Source organism: Poecilia latipinna, unplaced genomic scaffold, assembly GCF_001443285.1.
Source record: "Poecilia latipinna isolate Pla-1442-1.1 unplaced genomic scaffold, P_latipinna-1.0 Scaffold1956, whole genome shotgun sequence".
Lineage (NCBI taxonomy): Eukaryota > Metazoa > Chordata > Actinopteri > Cyprinodontiformes > Poeciliidae > Poecilia > Poecilia latipinna.
Window position 1 is genome coordinate 26136 of NW_015114572.1, and position 11749 is coordinate 37884.

Genomic DNA, 11749 nt, shown 5'->3' on the forward strand with positions numbered 1-11749 from the left:
GAAAAATTGCCCCCCTCCTAAAAAAAATACCCCCAACATTTTTTTTGCAAAAATTTTTTTTTTTTTTTTTTTTTGGCCCAAGTCGTCTTTTGGAAAAAAAAAAAAACTTTGGCCATTATTTTAGTTAGGTGGCGACATATAGCTGTGATCCAGTGTCTCATCTTCGGTTTTTAATGTAGAAAGACAATAATAGAATAAAACATGAACAGAGGCCTGACTGGAACCATTCAGGGACATAATGGGGAGCAAGTAGAGATTCCAGTGACTGGCTGACCACACACTGTCTTGTTTGATTACGCTCTGTCAATCTGGAGTCACACAGACGGTTTTCCCCAAGTGAAACTGTTTGTTCTTAATCAATGAGGACTATGGCACTCAGCATTGTGGTGTCAATATGAATCCCATCTGAGGTTGTTGAAAAATTAAAAAAAAAAAGGAAAAACACCGAAATAATCCTTTTGTGTTTTTTCACAAACCAGATCACATACCAAGCTTTCTGTTCACTGTAGAATAATCTGGTTTCTGTTTGACCAGGTTAGGGATTTTTGACTTTTAAAGAGAGAGAATCGGGAGTCCAAGTTTGTTAAAATAAGTGAACTAGTACCAGTGCTTTATCACCGAATCAGATACCAACTTCAGCGGCAGCGAAAAACTCTCCCAATAACATACAGATGTGTGTATCAAAATATCTGGAAGCGTAGGATTGGTCATGTTCTCTCTTCAACTATATTAGACTGCTTTAGAACGAAATTAACATCTGTAGAAAATTATACAAAATTAGGTTGGGAAAATTATCCGCCCGGGCTCGCGTGCATAAATCACAGAAAACAAGACAGCAAACATTTGCGCCTGATTGACACGAGTTAGTTTACAATCAGTTATGGGTTGATCCAGTTCAAACACTATCAGAGCTACTCATAGTTCCAAAAGCACCACAAATGTTCGAGCAGAAATATATAAATATATAAAACCCTCCGTCTTCAACAAGTTTACAGATAACTCCCAAAGCACATGACAAACTTCGTTTATTTCCTCTATTTCTTACATTATGTACAACCAGTTCGCCTATTCTGCTATGTATCCCTCCGCAGTGACTGGTGAACCTTGTGTAAACAGCTCAACATTAACTGAGATAAGAGATACAGCTGCGATTTATCTACCTGCTGATGCGCTGGTTTCTCCAAATATCAGAGTCGACAGCAGCCGTCTTGACGAGCCAGTGCTTCAGGTGAGAAGGATTTCTGGTTTCCGGGTGGTGCGTCCTCTACCGGTCTCGGTCCTGTTCCATTTGCGAGGTGGGACTAGTTTTTGTTCTAGCAGGAAAAACTAGCCAGGCAAGACAGAACGTGCACCCTCACCCCGACGCTCCTTCCTGCCACAGCCGACATTTTATTCAGAAACTTCTGGGAAAGAGAAATACTAAATGCCTTTTGCCACACAAAATATTGCAAAAAAGAATCGCATTTTAGATTGCAACATTTTAGCAAACCTAGAGCTCACAAAACTTCGGCATGTCATGGTGGGAGATTTACAATTAAAAAAATCTGAAATCTTTGAACCTGCGAGTGGTTGATACGGATATATTTTTAAACAATTTAATCAGAAATATCTAATACTTGCATCTTTCTAATGTTTCCAGAGAATGGGCTTATTAAAATAAAACACCACCACCACAAACATTTTTATGCAGCTCATAAAATAATTACTGCTGCAACAAATCAGTATTGATACAAAATTTTATTTTCACAATATCAAAATTGACAGAGCTAGAGCAATCCAGAGATTAAAATGAATTAAGAGGGGAAAATAAAGAATATTGTGACTTTTCTTAAATTAGTTACATATCTGGCGTTTATTTGTAATGGTGCTGAGCAGCAGCACTTAGAATGTTAAATATCACGCACGTAACAGACGACAGACAAAAACGGAAGAAAAATAAATGGAAGAGGGGCATTTTGTATTTTCTTCTGTCAGCAACAGTTATACAAAGTCAAACGCACTGAAGGATTTCCTTAACTGATAAAATTTGTAAAATTTCCTACAGCTGTATCTCTGAAAAAGAAAAAATAATTGCTCCATCCAAAAAATTCTAAAACTAAATGACAATATTAGTCATAAAAAATAAAAAGAACACTAGAAAAGAGTTGAGCTGAAAAAAAGGTTGTATCTACACAGAGTGAGGAGTGACACAGATGGAAGAAGTTGGTTGAAGGCTTTAAGAGCAAATAGCTGAGAAAAAGCGACAACAGTCATGGGCCCAGTATCTGCCACGCCTTTCCACCTTCCACTGCGACTCATCTGTCAGGCTCGGGCAGTCGGGCAAAAATTCAGCTCTTCAGGCTGCAGCTGTGCGAGAGCTCTGGAGGATCGGGCGGGTTTTCCGTCTGCTTCGAGTTCAGACTGAGAGAATGGTCCGGCAGCAGGATGGAGGGTGTTTGGTGGTCAATGGTACCAGAGTTTGACACGTGATGGCTGGCTGTTCAAAGATTTTACAGGAAATAGTCAGCTACTGGCTTCTTGGAAGGGATGCCTCTGGTCTCCTGTGGTGCCGCCTCGAATATGATGAACTCTCGCTGTAAATGCTCGTCGAGCTCCAAGATGGCTGCCACATTTCCACACCTGGTAGTCAGGAGAGACAAGAGAATTGGTTAGGTCATTCTAAACCAATATAACGAACTTAGGTTGAAAAATAACCTTTGATTAGCATCACATGCAACACTGCACGTTGCAAACATTGCTGCCCCTTCCAAAGACTTAATCTGTAACTAAAACTAAACTCCAGACATGTTTGACCCGGCTGAAGACGCGCCAACTGCTGCGCATCAGAAAAGCCGTAGTTACAGCAACGAGAGATTCCGTAGGAATGGGTTTCCATACATCACACATTCCAGATATCAGACTAGCTTATGACGTGCTCACTTTGTTTTGGTCTGGCTGTGGTGTCACGCTGATTCTCAGCTCAGGTCGTTGGTGGTAACAGATGGAATGTACTCTGTGGTTAGCTCTACCTTCTCTGAGTTCAGGGGAATATCTAGCCTGGCTAGCCTTCAACCTGTGGTTTGTTATGGCAGGAATCATTAAACAGTTTTACTTTCACCTCAAAATCAAAACATCCATTTTATTCCTTTTAACTTTGTGCTTCCTGCATAGATCTTATCAAGGTGAATTTCTTTTCAGACATGGCCTTAAAATGAATTTTAAGACAAGCCAAGTTTTAACATTTGTTAATTGGGTTAGAATTATGTATGTCTGCATCTCAAGGAATAAAGAAAATAAAGAAAAAGTCTTTTTCTCCCCTACCTCTAAGCAAAATGCTGGCTAGAGATAAATATATTTAAATATGGCTGGTTGGATGGACATGATGCTCACATTGATGTTAGTGACCAAAGCTAGTGCAGAGGACCATATGATGTTGGAAAAAAAGGAGCTATGTGAGGAAAATTATTGGTCAATCTCAATCCATATAATCCTTGAAATTATTTAAAAAACAATTTCATTTTTTTAAGTTCATGCAGCCCCAGATAAAAGTCACTTCTACATAGTGTAGGATCATGCAGGAGGACAGTTATAAGCCTGTGGCAATAAGCAATAAATCAATTAATCACATGATAAATTAAAAGTAGTTCAATAGATTCAACAACTGATGATCAATATCTTCTAAGGGACAATTTTGGCACTTCATAATCCATTTTATTTATGGTTTTGGTTGTTGTTGGTTTTTATTATTTTTATTTATCATTTTTGGTTGTTGTGTTTTATTGTATTTAAAGTATATTCCAGTTCCAGTGTAGAGTGTTTTGTACAAAATTCAAGTTTATTACACTTTCAGAAGGCAAACCTGCATTATCATTATATTAACTGAAAATGGTTTCAAAATGACATTATCATCATTTACCGTAATAATTTTAGGACAATTTATCATCCAGTAAAAAGTGTTATTGTGACAGGCCTAGACAGTTGTTCAGTGTGTTTTGCCTCTGTATTATAAGGGTTCAACTGAACATAGTGACCAAAAACACATTTTAAACAAAGCAAAATATGAATTGTCTGTTGCAATAAGTAGTAAGTATGCCACAACACTACATTGATCTGCAGTGGACCATGGTTTATAACACTCAGCAGCAGCGGCTGTCCTGTCAACACTGAGCTGGACCCAACTAAAGCCTCACCTGTAGCAGTAGTTGGGTGCTGACCACACAGTGAGGACCGTCTCATTGAAGTGCCACTTGTAGCCCTCCATGACCAGCTGGTGGGCCCGGCATATCATGTGGATGTCATTGGCGGCGTTAAACTGAGCCACCACGTCACTCCCAAACAGGTAGCCGGCTCCTCTGGGACTCACTCCCCACCCTGTGGTGTCTGAGAGCAACAAAAGAGAACAAAAACATCAGCAGGAAAACTCCTCCTTCCCTCATGGAATCGCTGACTGGCTGGAACGTTAGAAACCAGAGAGAGGTTGAAGAAACCTGCAGATAGATACCTTCAGGGTCTGACCACAGAAGGTCACACATGGGCCCATCATGAGGCACTTCCTGTTTCCTATCAATGGTCCTGATCTGGTCCAGTGTCTGGATGGAGGGAGACAGGCCACCATGCACGCAGAAGATCTACGACACACACCAAGTCACATTAAAGTGTTGCTGTAAAAAGCGACCAGTCAGAGCTGAGCGGTGAACACATCTCACCTTTCCATCAATGATAGCTGAAAGCGACAAGTAATCAAATATCTCTGTGCAATATCTCCACACGGTGACGGAGCCATATTTGCGGAGGCATTCGTCGTAGAAGCCATAGACCTGGGTGATTTGCCGGGACTCGTGGTTTCCTCGGATTAGGGTTATCCTATCAGGATAACGAACCTGATGTGAGAACAAGAGGAGGTTGGAAGATGAAATGGAAGCACAGAAATACAAACTGAGGAATATGTGATCACTTCATGTTCACCTTAAGAGCTAGCAGCAGAAGAAAAGTCTCCACGCTGTAGAAGCCACGGTCCACAAAGTCCCCCATGAACAGGTAGTTTGTCTCTGGAACATCACCGCCAACCTGTTGAACATTAACAACAGGACAGCACTGTCAGTACAGATTACCTTCATTTCATAGGTGGGGTAGGAGAGGGAGTTCATCACACAGAGAAAGGAATTTAGGAGTAATGCAATCCAGAACCAGCTGATTATTACAGCATAACAACAACACAGGTGAACATGTATGAAATAGTCTGCATTCCTGAAGCATCAATAGAATGCTGCAGGGTTTGCTAATAAATTATGCATTTCCCATTCACTCTTCCCCAAACAGATTCCTGTCATGTAGTTGAACACTGGGGTGGGTGGGGGAGGCATGAGAGAGCCGTCAGTACTGACCTTCCAAACACAAAAGGCCAGCCACTCTGAACTACAGCTTCCTTCCTAGCTACTGACTGAAACACATCACACCTCTTTCTCTGATCTGGACTCAGAAACAAATACAGCTCTCATCTCTGTAAGAGGGAGCAAAATCAAAAACTTCAACTTATTGATCTGTTTAGGAATCAACAATCAATGAGGCTTGATGCCCGCTGTGCTGAGCCAACAATGAAAAGAACGGATTAGAAGTATTTTTAATGCAGACACTCGTCATCTGTAAGGAAAGGCAGCGTGTCCATAAACAGTTCAACATTATCTGGGTTCAGAATGTCGGTCCAACTCTTTTCTTACAGAATGTGAAATCGAAATGGAAATAAAAAGGTAGTTAAAGCTCCATGACACTGGTCAACAGCCAAAATGGAGTTTCTCCAACTGTTTTAGGATCATTCTGATGAGCTGAATCCAGAAATCACATTGGTTTTGCTCAATCAGGTCAACTCTCTGAACTATGGAGCAACATGAGCATCAAAATGCATGACTTGTTCTCACATCTGGATCGATGTCCTGAGAATCTGGACCAATGAGTGATGAGCAGGAGGAGAGATTCCATCAGGACAGAGAAGAGACGGAGAATTTTACAGTGAAGATGTAATGTTCAATTCACATGAACTTACCCTTATCAGTGTTTATTATTCAATTTACAGAAATCCAGGTTTGTAGCATTTAATTAATACACTGTGTTCAAAATAATTTTTTTCTCCTAAAATCTTTTTTGGGCGAGAAATATTCATGGAAATGAACTGATAAATGTTCATTTTAGTCATCAATTTAGTCAGAAGACTGGATTTCTCTAAATCAAGTTAGAATAAAAACCTGACCTGAATGAGAAAAATGGATTTCAGTTTTGGATTCAGTGGTGCAACATATTCCTAATTCAGCTGAAAAAACAGACAACTTCCAAAAAATACTTTTGTAACCCTATTCTGCAATGTAAATGTTTCTTTATATTTTAAAACAACAATGTTGGTAAATGTTGCTTTTGCATGACATAATTTTTGAAACGTGGTTACTAAGGAAATAAAGAACTTAAACAAGAAAAAACTTGATTATGAGCTCCATTCTAATTTTGACCTTTCAAAAAAAAAAAAAAAAATCCACATAATGGTCACATTTTCTCTCGACAAAAATTGGAAGCAAAAACAAATCAAGCACTCCTTTTGGACATTGTGTTGAAAGTTTCATGGTGACTGTAGCTTTGGGGATCCATCCACAGACTGCATTCAGAGCTACTCACTGTGAAAAATAATGAATGGTCAGAAGGAAGGGTGAAAGATGGAGACTTACTCTGAACAACTCCTTCAGGTCATAGAACTGTCCGTGAATATCTCCACACACCTGCAACAAGAGAAACGTTTAAAAAAAAGACTCCACATGACACAGACTATCAGTGTAACACGTGCTGGATGTTCCTTACTGTGACAGGAGAGTCTACCCTCTGAACGTTGCTTTCTTCAACCAGAATCTCTCTGAAAATATATTCAGATGAAAAGGAAATTAGAATTTTATTTATCTATTTTATTTAAAAGAATAAAAACCTGTAGGAATGTTTGGACAGTAACTTCTGTCCAAACCTGCAGCCTTTCCCACTGCAGGAAGAAACTCAGCTCCTGCTCTGCATGTGCTGTTTAGACTGTAACACCCAAATATTCACTCTGCATGTGAACCTGGTATTAATAACAGTCCCATAAATTTAAACTTTACAGAAATTAATCTATAAAGTTTATAAATTCGTGTTGTGGAGGAGATCCTGCTGCAGGCACAGAGTCCAGTACTGGATTTCCAGCTTCTGCATCACATCACATCAAACATTCACTTCTGACCACTGAAGAGGTCAGTATAGTCAAAGTAACACAACAGAAATGCTTCTTCAGGATTTTATTAAGAGGTAGACTAAACCTACAGAGGTTATAAGAGCCAATAAATAAAAACTTCATTTGATTGGGCAAATAATCATTAAAGAAATGAAAGAATATTTTTTCTTGCAGATTACAGTTTATGTGACGAAAGAAAAATTGTAAAAAATTAAACTCAAAGAAGAGGACAGACTGGAGACACTAAGCAAAAATCAACAGGTTAACTGGTGCAGGTTAACATGAACTGTTTTTTAAGACTATCTTAATAATAAACTAATAAATATGACAACTAATGTTGGGACAGTAAATGAGCTCAGAATATTCAAATGGTGAACTATAAACATAAATGAAGTCACGTTAAAATGGTTCACACTGAACCTTAAACTAGTTCTAGTTAAGGATCAACTAGCCAAGGCCAACCACTAGCAGAACAGATTTGGGTTGGTTTAAACTGTTAACTACTACATCAACCAACATACATAACTAGTGATGATGGCAGATATTAATAAATCTTGACGTGGCAATAATATTGGTAATATTGCGACGATATCAGGTTTAGTATTTGTGTGTTTTATTCTGTCCTCTGTTTCTCAGCTGTGCTTCCATCACTCTGCGACCTTTAACCTTTTGGGCAACATCATTAGTGTCTGCTATGAATTTGTCAATCAGGCTAAATGTTACATCAGCATGTAAAATACAAGTTCAGAACACTTCAAATATATTAGCCAACAATTATTGCTCTCCAAACAGTCCTTTGCGATATGAATAATTGCACACACTAATATTGTGATGTGATGTACAGTTCAGCCCTAGTAGTGATCCAGGCAATGGATAGACATTATCAACTTTGGTCAAAGGTCAGCTGACATGATTTACAGATAAACATCTGTTTATCCATTTTATTCTCAGAGAAGAAATAGAATAACGATGACTTATTATACAATAAAATGGAAACAAACCTTCATTAAAACTGCTTTTACACACGTCCACCAATCACAGAGGAAGAAACTAAGCAGTACTGCATTTCATGACTATCTCAAAAGCTAACATCCTGATGTGCTCTCAAATTATTTTTCCTAAAAGGAACACAATATGGGCTCTCATCCACATATTTTTTGCACAAAAAAGAAATAATGTCACACAACCAGAAAGTATCTACAGTAATATATCCAGAATCTCCATAACAAAAAGTTATTAGTAAGCTTTATTTGATCATGATGTTCATTTATGATACTCCCAATCAAAGCAACACTGAATTATGTTTGCATCACTTTTCCAGTTAGTTCTAAGATGACAAATAAATGCAGCATTTATATTTTCAAATTGTGAAATATTTCAAACTGTCAATGTAATCACAGTAATGTTTTCCAGCATAGTTGCAAAACTACATGGAACAGCTTGATAAGGAGCAAAGTTCATTGTTACAACAATATCTGGGTTACTGAGGCTCTGTCATACATTCAAGTGTAAAATTTATTGTTAATAGCTACTTTTTCTGCAACTAGGAAACAGAACCTGAAAAAATAATTAATTAAAGCCTTAAGAGATGGACACCTTTGAGTGAGTATAGAGTAAACAATTCCTAAGTATAAAACATATGCAAATATAAAGACTGTACAATAAATGATAAGTTTAATTTTATATATATGTAGCCACTTTAAAGGCAACAAGAAACATTTTAGAAGGTAAAGAGGTGGAAAAGTTCTTAAATCATTAAGAGACTGACTATAAGTTGTTTCATTTAAAAAACAGCACATACCAGCAAAAAGCTACTTTTTCTATAAAAACTGTTGAGATGAAACTACAGAATTTAAATTTTTCCAGAAGCTGGACAGATTATTCATAATTAGACCGAGTCTATCGCAAATCATACTGTTATCACAACACTCTCCAACATTTCTGCATGTTGCACATTTCATTAAAATTTTGTATCTCTACTTACAAACAGAAAATGCGATTATTTTAAAACTGAAATGCCCAATGTACTTTACAAAGCAATGAAGATTTACTATCATTTCTTGAGACGTTTTAATGCGATTATGGCCGAACCAGTACTATGACTTTTTCTTATTAATTTACATGTATAACTACTGCTGCACTCACCTGGCTTTGGCACACAGTGCTTTCACTTCATTTTCCTTGATGAGCTCACAGCGTCGGAGCTGCTCTATTTGTCGGTCCAGGTCACTGATGTCCCCCATTGTCACACACATAGAGCTGTTCACACTATTCACGTTTCACACACCGGGATCCCTGAATGCTCGGCTCCTCCAACCCCACAGCAACCGAGCCTATATCCAGCACGGGAAGAGGCCGGAGGTCCGCTTCAGTCACAGAGTTCTGAGTAAAAAAAGCTGACGGAGAAATAAAACAAGGTCATTTATTAAAATGCAAAATAAACAAGCTGAACATTCAAAATAACCAGCCTTGTATTTCCTGTGAGGCTACATATACGCGTAGTCCAGTCTTCTAAAAAGTAAAACAATTGTAACTTCAAAAACGTATTTAACGTGAAACAGACAAAAAATGAGGCAGAAAAATTAGGTTATTTCTTAAGGAATGCGAGGCCTATGGGCGCAGCTTAACCTATGCTAGCCACTAGCATGTTAGCTTACATCACCACTAATACGTCAGAGAACAACTGATTCTTTGAGAACTAAGACAACCATTTTGTTCAAGAATTTGTCGTAATGGTTGGACAAATGCCTCACAGTGGACATCAAACACCTCCCTGTATTCGATGGCCAGTTGTTTTAATGAACTATGTCAATTTGAGAAGATGAAAGGTTGTAGCCCCTGATTAACTTTACATTCGGCAAAAACGCTGGTTAGCTCTCCTTGGCTAACTTCACTAGCAAGACACTACGCTAACGCGCTTCGGAAAACGGTGAACATATCGCGTCTGAATCGATAAGACTTTAAAAACGTAATTACCGTGTCTCTGAAAGCTTGAAAAACAGTCATCAACGTTACTCTCCGTAGATAGTTGATTCTTTCACCACTCGTTCACCGGCTCCACTCCCTCCCCCGGTATCGTCTTTGCCGGTTCAGTCCTGCTGTGCTCACCACCAACGTCAACCGCTCCACCGTAACTTCCGGTGCGGGGGACGCACATTGCTCCAACTTTCAACCAGATGATCAGTATCTGACTGGAAAAGCTTACAAACCAGGCTAAACTACATAGAAATATAAATCTACAATGTGTAACTGAGTCATAAAGGCAATTCTGTTTTCAAGGCTGTGGTCACAAATCTTTTTTTCCCCTTGTTTGTAAAGAAACGGAGATATTTTTGGTGGCACTTGTTTGATTTGCCAGTGACTAAGAAAATAAATATATTTAAATAAATATATTTATTTTCTTAGTCACTGGCTGAGAGACTAAGGGAACTTAGTCACTTAGTCAATTTAGAATTGTCAATTCTAAATTGTTAGAATCAGTTTTCATTTCAATACCAGACTGAAAATCCACTATGTCTGCAGTTTATATAAAACTTTGTCATACAGCTTCAGGGATGAACTGTTTCGGCATGTTTATCTGTATCTCCATAAATATATTCACATACACGTCACTAAACAGCCTTTTTTAATGGTAATCTGTAAATTCCATTGGATTCTAACTCGGAACTTAGACATGATTTCATTTTGTAAATCCAAGATCCAGATTCTGATAGGTTAATGGAACAATGCTACTGTATTTACTGCAAATTATGAATACTAACACTGTTAAGTATCACTGCAGTCTGTTTGAGTATCACCAGTAGCACTTGTACCATAGTTTGACACTAATGCACCACAAGGCAGGCTCAGGTGTTAGGGTGTTAGTATGAAAATTTTTCCACGGCACTGGGAACTATTTAATAATAATAATAATAATAATAATAATACACCATCTAAAAATTTTTTTTATTTTAGAAGTTTTTAATATTATCATTAAAAGAGTATCTTATCAGTTCTTTTGGGAGTCTTCCATTATGAGACCATTTTTAATAACATATCCAGTATTACTGTAGAACAAGACCCACAGAAAATTAAAACATCATTCTTTATTCAACAAATGAAGAAAGACATGGGCATAAAATCATACACAAACTCATGATAAAAATAAAGCATGTCAGCCATGGCATTATGATCACATCAGTAGGAATGAGCACACTGGTTCATTTTTGGAGACATTTCTGAAAACAGAATGCAAATCTTCAAACAGCTTATCGGTGCATGATATAACCGTTTTCTTGTGAGTAATAAACTAATTGTATGTTCACAACTAAAAGTTGAAAGCGGATTCAATTTGACTCATTAAAGCTCTGAACATTGTTCAACCTTTGGGTTCATTGATCCAGTTGGACCACTGACACCATTACAATCAATACAAAAGTTTAACGCAGTTAATGTAGCAATGAGTAGAAAGACTGTATAAGCCCTAGTAGAAACTAAAGATGGTAGTAAAGGCCCATCTTTGAAGCAAAACAAGATGCAACCTTTTCAAAAGCA

The 11749-nt window shown here is 38.0% G+C and overlaps 2 protein-coding genes across 3 annotated transcripts in view; both read right to left on the reverse strand.

Moving 5' to 3' along the window:
* aldh3b1 (aldehyde dehydrogenase 3 family, member B1) overlaps positions 1-1362 on the reverse strand; it is a 12187-nt gene extending 10825 nt beyond the window's left edge. The window contains exon 1 of one of the 2 annotated variants that reach the window (XM_015015814.1): positions 1165-1362. The gene's annotated coding sequence lies outside the window, so the exon portion shown is untranslated. Of the gene's footprint in view, positions 1-1160 lie in introns of both variants that reach the window. The other variant, XM_015015813.1, reaches the window with a different exon arrangement.
* Positions 1363-1718: 356 nt separating this feature from the next.
* Positions 1719-10352, reverse strand: LOC106935375 (serine/threonine-protein phosphatase 4 catalytic subunit B). The gene is made up of 9 exons (XM_015015815.1): positions 10193-10352; positions 9362-9612; positions 6820-6871; positions 6690-6740; positions 4945-5046; positions 4686-4859; positions 4481-4607; positions 4170-4359; positions 1719-2619 (listed from the first exon to the last, which is right to left on the reverse strand). Exons 2-9 carry the CDS (start codon positions 9469-9471, stop codon positions 2490-2492), a joined length of 936 nt encoding a protein of 311 aa, XP_014871301.1. The 5' UTR covers positions 9472-9612; positions 10193-10352; the 3' UTR covers positions 1719-2489.
* Positions 10353-11749: the final 1397 nt, after the last annotated feature.

Excerpts from the sequence above, each read along its gene's own strand:
- LOC106935375 (XM_015015815.1), bottom strand. The coding sequence starts at position 9,471 with ATGTGTGTGACAATGGGGGACATCAGTGACCTGGACCGACAAATAGAG. Across the intron at positions 5,047-6,689 it reads ACCTGAAGGAGTTGTTCAGA|GTTGGCGGTGATGTTCCAGA; the intron begins GTAAGTCTCCAT and ends AATGTTCAACAG. Across the intron at positions 4,608-4,685 it reads CAGCTATCATTGATGGAAAG|ATCTTCTGCGTGCATGGTGG; the intron begins GTGAGATGTGTT and ends TGTGTGTCGTAG.